This window comes from Pongo pygmaeus, chromosome Y (genome assembly GCF_028885625.2).
Source record: "Pongo pygmaeus isolate AG05252 chromosome Y, NHGRI_mPonPyg2-v2.0_pri, whole genome shotgun sequence".
Classification (NCBI taxonomy): domain Eukaryota; kingdom Metazoa; phylum Chordata; class Mammalia; order Primates; family Hominidae; genus Pongo; species Pongo pygmaeus.
Genome location: NC_072397.2, coordinates 27,929,483 through 27,945,156, shown reverse-complemented (window position 1 = coordinate 27,945,156; position 15,674 = coordinate 27,929,483). Strand labels below are relative to the sequence as shown.

At 36.1% G+C, this 15,674-nt stretch overlaps 1 protein-coding gene across 2 annotated transcripts in view; it reads left to right on the top strand.

The window, feature by feature from the left end:
• LOC129025944 (deleted in azoospermia protein 1-like) overlaps positions 1 to 8,040 on the top strand; it is a 72,602-nt gene extending 64,562 nt beyond the window's left edge. For both annotated transcript variants that reach the window (XM_054473489.2, XM_054473488.2), the window contains 2 exons: positions 3,445 to 3,543; positions 7,747 to 8,040. In XM_054473489.2, coding sequence (XP_054329464.1) covers positions 3,445 to 3,508 — 64 coding nt within the window. In that variant the 3' untranslated portion in view covers positions 3,509 to 3,543; positions 7,747 to 8,040. The remainder of the gene's footprint in view (positions 1 to 3,444; positions 3,544 to 7,746) is intronic.
• Positions 8,041 to 15,674: the final 7,634 nt, after the last annotated feature.

Sequence of the window (15,674 nt, the reverse complement as noted above, 5' to 3'; positions counted from 1 at the left end):
TAACTTCTGGGTGGGCGTAAGTAGACAGTGTAAGTTAGGTAAACTTTGCTTGGTGAAATAGTCACTACTTTTGTCATTTGTGTGTTCCCCTGCCCCACCCAAAGGGGCTTAGCACTTGATAGAGAATATTTCTTTCTTCCTAAAGTGATTCATTCATTTAGAATTCCGCATTGTTGTATTTAGAAAAGTAACAAATATTTTAAAGTTTTTCATTTTTTTTTTAAATTTTGGGAATAATATTTCTTTCTAATTTAAAAAGATGTTTTACCGTATTCATTCTTTCTGTAAACTTACTTTCAGACATATCTTACCCAGATTCACCAGGTCAGGTCACCACTGGGTATCAGTTGCCTGTATATAATTATCAGGTAACTGAAGAGGGAGTAAAATGATTTATTTTCAGATACTGTTGAGCCCTTTAAGTTGTTTATACAAATTTCCTGAATAGTGTGTCATTTTAAACTAGTGAAGTGTACCTAAAATTTAGGAAAACACTTGCAATTGGTCTAGAATGAAGCCCTCTGTACTATTTAGAAGTAATGGATTAACATTGTGACAGGAATATAGTTAGCGATAACTTTTCTGTAAAACAGTTTTCTGAGATTCTCTGTAAAACAGTTTTCTGAGATTCATTGTCCCCATCTGTATTTCAGCATGTAGTTTTTCATCTTCACTGTCAAATAGCTGAAACATCCAGACTGACTTTCATCAATTGTTCAGGGAGATAGAGTGAAATAAAATTATCATCCCATTCTTAGAGCACAGAATTCCAATTATATTTCTATTTTAGTTTGCTGCTTCATGATAGTAGTTCTCTGGGCCTCTTTTCATAGATGTGACTATATCTGTGACCCATAATCATATCTATGGTGATAAGTAATAAATTGAAAGAACTCGTATCCTTGAGATTTCCACAATGCCAACTCCAGAAAATTGGGAGAATGGCGAGGTTTTACATATAAAAGTAACAAGAACGTCAGGGGTTAGAAACATAAGTACTTCTTTTTTCTACTCTGTTTCTTTCATTTTAGTAACAAAGGAGCCAGCATGATAAGTGCTTCAATATTGTGTATCTCATGAGTGTTTTAAAATGTGTAAGAATATTTTAATAGTTTTGGTTTCCTTCCTTTTTTTTTTTTTTTTTTTTTTTAAAGATGCCACCATAGTGGCCTGTTGGGGAGCAAAAGGGGTTATGGAGTAAAGTGAAATTAATGAAACATAGACTTCCTCATCTTTCTTGACTTTTTTTTCTATGCCATATATGCCTATAGATATTTTTAAATGGTTCTTTATATTAATGTTTTATGTTTTGTTACTTTAACCCAATTGTAAACTCCCATGGGAGCAACAGTGCCTTTTTGTCTCTCAGGTTTTTGTGTGCTGAAAGAGTAGCTGGTCCACATAATGATAAGTGTTCAGTTACTTGTTGATAGACCATATAATCCAGGAATGGTAGTATTAACTTGGCTTTAGAATTAGCATGTATCTGCCTAGAATATGCCTCTGGCTTTACTAGCCATAAAAAATTTGTTGAAGAGAAACCGAAATGTTTTGCTATTAATTTCTCTTAAAGAGGAATCGGAATAAAATGTTTTGCTATTAATTCCTCTTAAAGAGGAATTAGAGTATTACCTCGAATACACCAGAGCTGCTGTCTTACATCACGACTGGATATTTGAAGGATATAATAAGTGTTAAAATTCTCAAACACTCCCGTACTACCTTTGTTTCTTAGAATCCTTCTACCTCTGATTATGTTGATGCCTGGAAGAGATTTTAAAACCAAAGGCTGCCTTAATGTATTTCGACTTTTCGTTTAAAACAAGGTTTCTGAAGTAGCACAATTGAATTTCAACACAACCTACGTTGAAACTTTTGATACCAGCTCACCTTTTTGAGGAATAAATAAGTAGCTTTTAAACGTATCTGTGTATCTGTTTAATTACACTTTCATTATTTTAAATATAGGCCTTATTCAGCTCTTAACTATCACTGTGGAGAAGTTGATAACAGGAGGTGATGTTGTGCCAAATGAATGCTCAATTCATGAAGCTACCACACCCTCTGGAAATGGCCCACAGAAGGAAGGCAAACATCTAACTTTGAATTTTTTTAAAATATGTATTTTGTGTTTTTTTCTAGTTTTAATAACTTTTTTTGAGAAGCAAACAGTTTTGCCCAAATTTTAAGATGTTAGCCATAAATCACGGAGCTTAAATAATGGACCGATACTCAGAAGTTAATGTGAAGGTTGTTGAAATTTCAGATACCCCAAATATTCAGTATGTACATAAAGTTTCTGATTCAGCAGTCGTTTCCTGTATTTCAGTTCCACTAATTTTAAAAAGCCATTCTTTAATAAATACTGTATTAATATGATTTGGAAGAATGCTATGGGAGGGTTTCCTCTAGAATTCTACTCAAAAGAAGAATTCGTATGAATTACATGTCCCTTTTCTTTTACCACAGTTTTGATCTTAAGCAGTGAAAAATATTATTTAAATAAGCATTCTATCCATAACATTATATGTGGCAGAAGTTTCCAACAGTGGTGAAGTCAGGAGTAATTATTCAAATACTGAAGTAGACAGCGTTGTTTCTGTTTTTTATCATTACTGCAAATTTCTGTAATAACAATACTGTCACTCTTGCATCACATATGTTCTGTTAAATAGGTGGGAGTGTGGAAGTAGTTGATGTACTGGTAATAGGTATAATACCCAAGAAATCCCATTGGAGTGTAAATTCCTTGATTTGATATTGGATTTTAAATAGTGAATAAATATTAAAACATACTCTTACAGTGTAATTGGCAGGTTTTGTCCTGAGTTTTTTTTTTTTTTTTTTCTTGAAACATTGGAGTTCACTTAGGGATTTAACAAACTGAGCTTTTTAAACCAGTATTGTATCGCTAAGGTTCTAAAATAATTCTTTGATTTGTCAGAAAACTTACATACTGAGGATATGTGGTAGGAATTACAAGTCACATTTTTATGAATTTTTTTTTTTTTTTTTTTTTTTTTTGAGACAGGGTCTTCCGGTGTCACCCAGGCTGGGAGTGCAGTGGTGTGATCTCGGCTCACTGCAACTTCCGTCTCCTAGGTTCCAGTAATTCTCCCTACCTCAGCCTCCTGAATAGGTGGAATTACAGGCGCCCGCCACCCAGCTAATTTTTGTATTTTTTAGTGGAGAAGGGGTTTCGCCGTGTTGGCCAGGATGGTCTTGAACTCCTGACCTCAGGTGATCTGTCTGCCTCGGCCTCCCAAAATGCTGGCATTACAGGTGTGAGCCACTGTTGCCAGCCTCTTTTAGCATTTTTTGCGTTTCTTTAGAAATAAACTAATATGTTCAGTAAACCATCAAAATAAAAGAAACACACACCCTTATTAAGAGCGAGTGAAAGAACGAGTTGTCTTTACATTACTGAAAACTTGTGTGTTTCAGAAATCTGTGGACCGAAGCATACAGATGGTGGTATCTTGTCTGTTTAATCCAGAGAGCAGACTGATAAATTCTGTTGTTACTCAAGATGACTACTTCAAGGTATGAAAGGAATGGTATGCATAATTAAAAAGCCCACTTGTTCCCTCTCAAGTTAGCTGTTTTCCTTGTGGTACATGTATTTTGAGATTTCTTAGAGGAATTTTTTTTTTTTTTTTTTTTTTTTTTTTTGAGACGGAGTCTCGTTCTGTCACCCAGGCTGGAGTGCGGTGGCACCATCTAGGCTCACTGCAAGCTGCAAGCTCAACCTCCTGGGTTTACTTAATGCCATTCTCCTGCCTCAGCCTTCCAAGTAGCTGGGGCTACAGGCGCCCACCACCACGCCCAGCTAATTTTTTTCTATTTTTAGTAGAGACGGGGTTTCACCGTGTTAGCCAGGATGTTCTCTATCTCCTGACCTCGTGATCTGCCCGCCTCAGCCTCCCAAAGTGCTGGGATTACAGGCGTGAGCCACCGCGCTCGGCCTAGAGCATTTAATTGAACTGTTGGCATTTGACTGTAACCCAGTAAACCAGTGTGGGTTTTACTTGGCAGTATATTTTCTGCTGCCAAACCTTGATATATATATGTAGTCGAATTTAGGGAAGAACCCTGCGGCAGAAATCTGTAATTGAAAGGGTTTACTAGAGAAGAGAGTTAGTTGACTACCATGACCAAATAGTAAAAGAAAATTTTAGATACAGAAAGCAGATCTTGGCCGGGTACAGTGGCTCACGCCTGTAATCCCAACACTTGGGGGCTGAGGTGGGTGGATTGCTTGAGCTCAGGAGTTTGAGACCACCCTGGGTAACATGGCAAAACACCATCTCTACAAAAAAATACAAAAATCATCCAGTTGTGATAGTACATGCCTGTAGTCCCAACTACTCCAGAGGAGTCTGAGGCAGGAGGATTGCTTGAGCCTGGAAAGTTGAGGCTGCACCGAGCCGTGATCGTGCCATTGTAGTCCAGCCTGGGCAACAGAGTGAGAGACCTTTCTCTCAAAAAAAATAAAAAAAAGAAAAGAAAAGTAGAACTTAACACGTGCGTATTGGACTAAAGAGAAGAAAAGAAATGGTTTATTCAGATGATACACCTGAACAGTGTGAAGGGAGAAAAGGGGTAAAATGAAGCAGTAAAAAGTTCAGTAGAAAGAAAGAAAGGTTGATTCAGAGTTGGTGAAGTGGAAGAGAATGTGGCTAGTTGAATTCCAGAAAGATCTGATTTCTGCTCCCACTTTCTATCCATGTTGGATAGATAAATCTTTTATTAAGGTTCTAGTTTTTACAAGTCTAGAATGAGAAGGTACAGGACTAAAGGTTTCTGGGTTCTTGTGGTTTTAAGTCTATAAATATGAAAAAGAACTAACCTGGTCAGCCCAGTGGGAGAAAAATACTATGGTTAATAAAGGGAAGGTGTTTTTTAAGTAACAATTTTATTGAAATAATAGCAGTAATACAATTTATGTATTTAAAGTGTGCACTTCACTGTTTTTTCGTATATTCAAGGTTGTGCAACCATGTCCACAATCAATTTTAGAATATTTAAATCACCCCAAAAATCGCCCCACTACCTTAGCAGTCACCTGCTATTTTCCCAGAACTTGTGTATCCCCAGGCAACCACTAATTTACTTTCTTCCTCTAAGGATTTTCCTGTGGCGGACATTTCTTGTATATGGAATCACACATAATGATGTGGCATTTTGTGACTGGATGTTTTCACTCAGCTTAATGTTTGTAAGGTTCGTCAGTATTCTAGCACTTATCAGAACTTCATCATTTCTTTTCATTTGTAGATATTACTTTATTCTGTTTATGCGTTCATCTGTTAAAGACATTTGGATTATTTCCATTTTTTAGCTGTTATAAATAATGCTGTGAACATTCACGTACAAGTTATTGTGTGGACATACGTGCTTGCTTCTCTTGCGTATATACTTGGGAATGGAATTGCTAAGTCATATTCAACCTTTAGTGGAACTGCCAGATTTGTCAAAACTGGCTACACACTTTACATTAGAAAGAAAATGTTTAACCATCGCTTTGTGTCTTAAAACACAACCAGCTTTTTTTCATCTGTGAATGGATATGGGATGAAGCTTAAGACTTTTTAAAAGGTTGTATTATGGATCATCTGTATAATGTAGAAGAGTAGAGGCACATAGCAGAATTAAGTTCTTAACATCTTTGCAACAGGGAGTAAACATATTTAAATTTGACATTTGTTCTCTTGTTGCTTCATTCTACATAGATAGTATAATTTAGAAAAGAAAGAACTGGAATTGTACATCAGCTTACCTTGCCCAAAGTTCTGATTACATTGGTGTCTGCAGTAGTACTTAAATGATGTTCAAAGCAGAAGACAGTCTTTCGTGTGTTTTTGTTTTGTTTTGTTTTGTTTTTGTTTTTTTGTTTTGTTTTGTTTTGTTTTTTGAGTTGACCTCATTTGGTCATCCAGGCTGGAGTGCAGTGTCGCAATCACAGCTTACTACAACCTCAAACTCCTGCACTCAAGGGATCCTTCTGCCTCAGCGTCCCAAATAGTTAGGACTGCAGACTTGCACCACCACACTTAGCTGGTTAAAAAGATTGTTTTCTTTTTTTTTTTTTTTTTTTTGAGGTGACCTCATTTGGTCATCCAGGCTGGAGTGCAGTGTCGCAATCACAGCTTACTACAACCTCAAACTCCTGCACTCAAGGGATCCTTCTGCCTCAGCGTCCCGAATAGTTAGGACTACAGACATGCACCACCACACTTAGCTAGTTAAAAAGTTTTTTTTGTTTGTTTGTTTTTGTTTTTGAGATAGAGTCCCACTCTGTCACCCAGGCTGGAGTGCAGTGGTGCGATCTTCGCTCACTGCAAGCTCTGCTCCCTCCCAGGTTCACGCCGTTCTCCTGCCTCAGCCTCGTGAGTAGCTGGGACTACAAGGACCTGCCACCACGCCCAACTAATTTTTTGTGTTTTTAGTAAAGATGGGGTTCCATCCTGTTAGCCAGGATGGTCTCGATCTTCTGACCTTGTGACATGCCTGCCTTGGCCTCCCAAAGTGCTGGGATTACAGGCGTGAGCCACCGTGCCCAACTCCTGGGCTCAAGTGATCCTCCTGCCTCAGCCTCCCGAAGTGCTGGGATTACAGGCGTGTGCCACCATGTCCGGCCCAGAAAATATTTTTTTAAACTTGAGTTCTCAAGTTTAAAACTTGAGAACTCAAGTCTGGTGTTAGACAAAAGACTCCCTTTGAAACTTGCAGAGTTTTCTGCTTATTTGGGAGAGGAATCAGAAGTTGGCATCCTGCAGTTGTCTAACATCTAGACCTATTTTGATTGACTGCATGTTGTTATATTGAATTAGAATGCCTGAGATATTTTTGAATGTATTTACAATTTCCATAGCTGATTTCACTCTTCATTGTCTTAATTATCCAGCCCTTTCACAATCTTGCTTCCTACATGACCTCTGAAGATACATGTTGGTGTCCAGTTTTCTAGATTTTAACCTAAATAGATTATCACTCTTTTGACAGATGAGGTAACTTCCAGAAGCCACTTTTATGGCTTGAAATGAAACTGAAGCCTTAAAAATGAAGGCTGAAAATGAAACTGAAGTCTTAAAAAAAGGGCACAGCTTTGTAGAAAAGGAAATGTTATTACTCATTTACTCATTCCCATTCCTCCTTGTAAGGCCTCTCACTTCTCTTTGCATGTCTGTAGGCAACATAGAGTGAAAATAAAGTTTTGCATGTATTTTAAAGTTTTATCTTCCTTTCTAAAGAATGGCATGTCTTCACAGGTTAATAATACGTCTTTAAATGCCAAAACTTACATATTTTAATCTAAAAACATGAACTTTCAGATTGGAGAGCTGTTCGCAAGCTGTAGTTGCTATTAAATGCAGTTCAATTAGTGAAAAAAAGGATTTTTTACAATTACATTTTCTACCAGCTGTCTTTGGGACATCACTGCAAAATTATTAACTAAGAAGTACATAAAATGATACTGAGTTTAAGTCCTGTTATTTCTGAGTTTACTGGAATTTGTTTTCTTTAATTATTGATTTCTTTTTTAACTGTTTAATAAAACTAGCCATCTTGGTACATTTATCATCCCAGTGTTCAAATATGCTTCCTGAAAAGAATCATCTTTTTTTCTTATTATTTGTAATGTTTAAACTCAAAACAAACGGTTTAAGTTTTGACGACTTTCAGACCCATAGTAGTCATCAGAAATTTTCGGTAAAATAAAAGGACTATTTCTGTCTTTTCCAGGATAAAAGAGTGCATCGCTTCAGAAGAAGTTTGACAGTATTTAAATCTGTTTGATCCTCTCAGCTGTCTAGTTCTGTGGGAAGTTGGTGGTTTTGAATATTAAGCTAAAAGTTTTCCACTGTTCCAGAAATTCTGAATTTTGGTAAATCACACTGAAACTTTCTGTATAAGTTGTATTATTAGACTCTCTAGTTTTATCTTACATTGAAACTGTTCTTCCTTAGATGTTTATTTAGAACCTGGTTCTGTGTTTAATATATAGTTTAAAGTAAAAAATAATTGAGACTGAAAGAATGTTAAGATTTATCTGCAAGGATTTTTTAAAAAATGAAATTTGCATTTTAAGTGTTTAAAAGCAAATACTGATTTTCAAAAACAAGTTTTTAAAACCTGATTTGAAAGCTAAGAATTTTGATAGTCCGAACACAAGCATTTCACTTCTCCAAGAAGTACCTGTGAACAGTACAGTATTTCAGTATTGAGCTTTGCATTTATGATTTATCTAGAAATTTACCTGAAAAGCAGAATTTTTAAAACTGCATTTTTAATCAGTGGAACTCAATGTATAATTAGCTTTATTGAAGTCTTCTTATCCAAACCCAGTAAAACAGATTCTAAGCAAACAGTCCAGTCAGTGAATCATAATGTTTGTTCAAAGTATGTTATCTTTTATCTAGAATCCACACATATATATATATATATATATATATCCAATTCGATTGGGATAGTAATTAGGTAACTAAAATTCTGGGCCTAATTTTTTAAAGAATCCAAGGCAAACTAAACTTTACTAGGTATATAACCTTCTCAATGAGTTACCATTCTTCGTTTTTATTAAAAAAAAATTGTTCCTTGAAATGCTAAACTTAATGGCTGTATGTGAAATTTGCAAAATAACTGGTATTAAAGAACGCTGCAACTTTTTTATGTCACTCAAAGATTAATCAGGAATTGCTTTTATAAAAACATTGAAGTATTAGTTACTTGCTATAAATAGATTTTTATTTTTGTTGTTTAGCCTGTTATATTTCATTTTGTAAAATAAAATATGTCCAGAGGAGACAAAATAGGTAGTTTTGATATTTCTAAATCACAAAAGTTGTTTAGTAAGTATATCTTAAGAATCTGCTAGAGTTAAAGTTAACGTTGTTTCTAGATTAGGTAGTGTCCTCATTTTATATTGTGACCACACAGCTAGAGCACCGGAGCCCTTTTGCTATACTCACAGTCTTTTTTTCCCAGCCTCTTTTACTAGTCTTTCAGGAGGTTTGCTCTTAGGACTGGTGATGTAAAGAATGGAAGTAGCTGTATGAGCAGTTCAAGGGCCAAGCCGTGGAATGGTAGCAATGGGATATAATACCTTTCTGAGGGAAACATTTGTATCAGTATCATTTGATCTGCCATGGACATGAGTTTAAAGTGGCTTTCTGGCCCTTCTTTCAATGGCTTCTTCCCTAAAACATGGAGACTCTTAAGTTAATGTAGTTACTATGGGCCATATTAGTAATGCCCACTGGGGTCTATGATTTCTCAACATTTTCATTCTGAATCTGAAGGAGAGAGTATTTTAACTTTAGAATTCTCAAGAGGGCTTTATTACACCTCAGAAATCAAAAGCACCATGAATTTGTCCATTAAAAATCACCCATAGTTTTTTTAGTGCTTTAACATTCTGATGTACATCATTCTGTGATTAAATCTCCAGATTTCTATAAATGATACCTATATTCTAAAGAGCTAATTTGGATTATTCCGATATGACCTTAAGGAAAAGTAAGGGAATAAATTTTTGTCTTTGTTGGAGTGAAGTATTTAAAAGCGTAAGGTAAAAGAGATATTAAGTCCTAAACCTTTCAAAATGGAAAATTAATTCTGAACTTAGAAAAATGTTTCTGCTACCTGTTGCTGATACTGTCTTTGCATAAATGAATAAAAATAAACTTTTTTTCTTCAAAAGTGTTTCTGGCTTTCTGATGTAATAATCTAAAATGGTGGGGAGTTGTGTGGGAACTGTGTAACAAGGTGTAAATTCGTATAACAAGCTTTAGATTCTCAAAATGCAGAAGTATAAAGTTCAATTTACTAATCTGTCTGAGTTAGCCCATAAAATCAAATGTAGGTACAAAGATAAATTTAAGAGGTGCATCCACAGCAGTGCGGAATAGGAATGCTGATGAACGCATCCAACTCTGCTATCTCACGGCTAAGGTCCCTCACATTTTGGATGCTATGAAGCATTTTGTGTACTGTACACTTTGGGCCTAGTCTCTAGATCATTTATTTTGGGGTATTGCAGTTGCCTAATGGAGCTTAAATTTTTTATATTGCATGTACTTCATGTGGATACAATCAAAAAAATCAGTACCACTTCTTCTAGCTCTAGTGTTGGTACTCAGTTCTATAAGCTGAGTCCAATGGAGAGGAAACTCTCCTCAGACACTCTTGTATTTCATTACTTAGTAAGCTTGCTGATTCATAACCATAAAGTTGACTCCAAGGATCTGCAGGATAGCAAACAGTGCTTTGTGTGTCACCAAAGATTAAATTGTGATGTTTAGTGTCCAATAATAGGCTAAAAATTGGTAATTCTTTTATGTGCATATGTGTATATATGTATACATGTGTCTATATATGCATGTATCTATGATTGCATGTATCTGTGGTTACATACATACTACCGATTATCCAGAATATTTGGTTCTAGCTGATGAAGCTAGTAAGTTTTCAGTATTTTCAAACCCCAAAACTAGATTACATATGCGTTAAGATAGTTGCTTTACACCAGCTTGTTTCTAGTTTCATATTAAATTATTAACACAAAAATCTTTGGAATTGAAAAACAACAGTTGAGCACTTTTTTGTAAAAAGTTCAAGTTATGGCGAAATCAGCTCTAAAAAGGTTGGTCACCTCCAAGAGTGTATTCTGCATGTTGGTTTTTTCTTCATGTAAAATCAGATTACCTTTAATGGAAAATAACTTCAAAATTGATAGTACCTGTCTTGCAGGGAAGTCATTGACTCTTAAAAATAAATACTCCACAGCACTTCCCTCGTTATAAAGCACCTCTAGCCCTTCTTCACGAAATTTTTCTTGGCTTTTTTAAAAGGTAAACTGATAAAAATGGGCTGCCACATTGCTTAATCGCCTTGCCTACTTCCCTTGCTGTCAGTTGAGGGTAATAAGGAGCAGCAACGATAAGGCAGCATGCCACCTTGCTTTCACAAAGATGCCAATAGAGAAAGTGGGGAAACATAAGGGAGAGAAAAGTAGCATTATTTTCCCTTGACCACGTCTTGCGAATGGGCCAGCTATTGAGTATGATCATTTGGAGTCCCTAGATAAGGATTGCTCCTGTACATATTTTGATAACTGTAATCTATCCCTTCCCAACATGGGTAGTATGTCTGTGTATGTAACTGGTGGTTGTGAGCAATTCCTTACCACTCATCAAAGACAGGACTTTCCATCTTTAGACAGTACATTTTGTAGTAGAAAACAATAGACATAAGTTCAAACTATGAACAGATGTTTTTGAATGCTCATGCAAAATATTCAGTCTGCATAGCAAATAAATAATAGGTAATTCAACATTGCATTTAGAGTTAAAAACATCTGTCCAATATGGCTGTAGCTGTGGGCCAATCCCAAGAAAATGCAAAAAAAAAAATTGTCTCTTGGTACAGAAGTTGAAACTACCACTGTACAATTAAACTCTATGGTCGCTATATTTTACATTTTTAACTGATCTGAAACAGTTTTCTAGTTAAAGTCTCTAGTTCGTTTTCCCAAGACAAGGCTTTGTATCTTATGTGCACCTTCATTAATGCTGCATGCCAGGAATGTGCCTTTTTCCACATGAAACTTCAAGATACCAACCAGTTCACTAGGTCTTTAACAATAGAAGAAATACTTGCATGACTGGGATATTCAGGTCATGAACACTCCTTATAAATTTGAAGCAATAGTATAACATTTTAAGCACTTTGGAAAACTGGAGGTTTCATAATCCTCAATCAGATCTTTTTATAGAAAAATCTAGCAAAAATACACTAAGGTTCTAATCACATCTATTATCTTTGCCCAAAATAAAATGGATAGAGACACACTCCGTTCTGGCTCAATCTTAGATGAAACTTCAGAAGAAAGGCAGTTGATAATGATACAACCAGGCCAGCTGTTTAAGTGGACATGTCCCCTCTGCCCTTCTACATTTGTTTAAAAATTTTGATATGACTCTTCCCGCCTCCTTCACACCCTCCATAAATCTGACTAGGCCAATAAGAATGGAGAGAGGTAATTTAAAAGGCAGAAGACATTTTCTCTTCGTTTTTACCTATGCTGATCCCCTACCTAGTGTTGGAGCAGCTTCATTGTGAGTAAAATCTGAACAGTGTTTAAGCAGTAAAATGGCTATATTGAGAAAAGTGTGACCTGCACTTTTTATTTTTTTTTCCCTGAACATGACTTGGTTGTTGCTCATCATTTTGGTTGGTGATGTGTTTTTCACAAACCCATATGCTCACCATCCAAAGTTGTGTCCATGTTTAGATCAGTTCAATATTTGATAGGGCAGGTTTCCTCAAGATACCAATTTTACAGGGAAGTCAAAGAGCATCAGAGCTATCATAAGGGGTGTTTTTCAGAGGCCAAGTCCTGGGCCCCATTCTCAGATGCTCCTGTGCTAATGCTCTGGATGGGCCCAGTAATCTGCATTTTTAACATGTGCCCCAGGTGATTCTGACCAGTGTAACATACTTTGAGAAATATGGCCTCAGTTGTGGAGCTCTCATCATATCATCTCAAGCTACCCCTGGATTTAGGATAGAAACGGCCCTGTCAGGTCAATTATGACTTTCAGAAAGGATTCCGTTGGCTTAATTCACCGAATTCATCTTTCCCTGCCAAGCCCGTGCCTGGGAATGCCGTCTGTCCACAGGCAAGAGTAATTCATGAGTGGGCTGAAATAGATGGAACAAAAAGTTTGAAAATCAAGACTTGTGGCCAGAAATCAGTGACAGGAGGGAGTGACTACAGAGGCAAAGCTGGGTTCCAAGGCCAAGAGCAGGCAAGCCAAGGGTGAGGGACTAGGCTCCAGTGGGAGGGGGCAGAGTGGATATCGTGAGGACAGAAACACTGTGTTTGCCTCCTGGAGTGAAGAACTATGCCTTTGACTCACTTGACAAACTTTACAAATAGTATTACCCATGGTTCTTAGAAAAGTATGGCCTGACATTGCTCCTTTTCCTGCTGTGGAATTAACTACTACCTTTTACATCTTTAAGCAAGAATGATAATAACAAATCAATATCAAAAAATATGTTGAGATCAAGTTCCAGAGACAGCCTTAGGCATTTGATACCCATATTCTTTTTGTATGTGTCTTTGTGTTTTAAAATTTCACATTTAATTCACTCAAAAGTATAAAAATATTTATTTAAAGAATAATAAATACCCAAGTTGGCTTGAGAAATAGAAAATTTCATTAATTAAAAAAAGTGCCCTCCCTGATCACACCCTCTTCCTCCCCAAGAAGAAGAAACCACTAAATTGAATTTTGGTTTAATCATCAACTGAATAAAATGTTTCTTTTCACAAGATTTTGAAATTTAAGAGAACATATACTGAATTTTTTTTTTTTTTTGGCACATTGTTAGACTCATCCGTGTTGACTTGGAGGTTGTATTTATTTTCACTGCTTTTTAGTTGTATCAGTTGAATATTTTATGGCTTATTATTTCCCTTGCTGGGGGACAATTGAATTTTATTCTTCATTTTAAAATTTTAAATGTAAATTGTGTTGATTCGTTGATTGCTGTTACAAACTATGCTCCTACGAACATTGTTAAATGCCTCTGATCACTTAGGTACTTGAATGTCACAATAAAGAGTGAACTTTAAATCCCAGCCCCAAATACTTCCTGAGTAAGCTTGGATGAGCTTCTCACTGAGTCTTGGTTTCCTCCTTTTTAAAACAACGATACTAATATCTACTTCATAGTGTTACGATGAGATTATATTGGGCAACGCATCAATGTGGTTAGCTTGCCATCCACAAATCTACCCACCTGCCTCCCACTCAAACCCACCTAAGTTTTCTGTAGCCTTTACATTTCAGTAACTAGAACTTCACAAGTGGTCTATGTACAGAGCAGCCATGGTTTGGTGAATGACTGTGTCCTGAAATGTAGTCTTTTGTGTATCTTCTTTGGTGGTAGGAAGGAGCTCATTATGCTAGGCTCTTCAGGATATTTTCTAGAATAGTTCCCTTTTTCTGAGAGGGCCTTGAATGAGTAGAACACTAACAAATGAGTGAAATAATGGTACATAGGCCAGCATTCCCTAAGCACAATTTCTGTTTTTCCTTCATGGAATGCTGGAGGTGGCAGGCAGGATTTCATATCCCATTCTTCTTATCACATGCATACTCCCTGATATTTGTATAGGATTTTAGGGTTTTCAGAGCTGCTTCGTATATATGATTTTGTTCAGTCTTCGTCAACTCCTTTGAAGTGCTTGACATGTCTAGGTTTTAGGTGTGATTTTCTTAAATTTACACACCCTGGGATTCAGATAAATAAGAAACTGAGACTTTACATCTGGGCCATTGCTTTTTATACTATCTCATAGATAGCAGACTCTCCAAATCAAAATACAGAAATATTTTCACTAATACATAATAATTATACACATTTATGGGATATCTCTGACAATTTCATACTTCCATACAATGTGTGGTGATCAAAACAGGGTAATTGGGATATCCATCACCTCAAACATTTATCATTTCTTTGTGTGGGGAGCATTTTCTACCTATTTGGAACTACACAATAAATTATTGTTAACTATAGTCACCCTCCTGTGCTGTCAAACACTAGAACTTATTCCTTCTAACTGTATTTTTGTATCCAGTAAACAACCTCTCTTAATTCCCCTCCCCCAACCCCAACACTCCCTCTCTATAGGCTCTGTTAACTACTGTTCTACACTTTACCTCCATGAGATCAATTATTTTGGCTCCCACATATGTGTGAGAATAACGACATTTGTCTTTCTGTGCCTGGTTTATTTCTCTTAAAATAATGTCCTCGGTTCCATCCATGTTGCTGCAAATGACAGGATCTCATCCTTTTTAATGGCTCAGTAGTACTCCATTGTGTAGATGTACCACATTTTCTTTATCCATTCATCTGTTGATGGATACTTAGGTTGGTTCCAAATCTTGGATATTGTGAATAGTACTGCAATGAACATGAGAGTGCAGAGATCCCTTCAACACGCCATGCTGTTTTGGTTACTCCTACAGTTTTGCAGTACATTTTGAAATTTGCTAGTGTGATGCCTTCAGCTTTATTCTTTTGACTCAGGATCGCTTTCACTGCTTGGAGTCTTTTGTGGTTCCATAGAATTTTATGAGTTTTTTTTGTTCTAATTTCTATGAAGAAGTATTTGGTATTTTCACGGGGATTGCATGAAATCTGTAGATCACTTTTGGCAGAATTGGTTATTTTAACAATATTAATTCTTCCAACCTGTGAACATGAGGTTGGGGTGTCTTTCTACTTTTTTGTGTAATCTTTAATTTATTTCATAAGTTTTTTAAATAGTTTTCCTTGTAGAGGTTTTTATCTCATTGGTTAAATTTATTCCCAGATACTTTATTTTATTTTTTGTACCTATTGTAAATGGGATCGCTTCCTTGATTATTTTTTCCTGCTGGCTTGTTGTTGGTACACAGAAATTCTACTGGTTTTGTATATTAATTTTGTGTACTGCAAATTTACAGAATTCATTTATCACCTCTGAAAGTGTTTTGGTAGAGTTTTAAGGGTTTTGTGTGTATAAGATAATGTCATCTGCAAACAGGGACAATTTGACTTCTTCCTTTCCAATTTGGATGCTCTTTTTTTTTTTTTTCCCTTGCCTAATT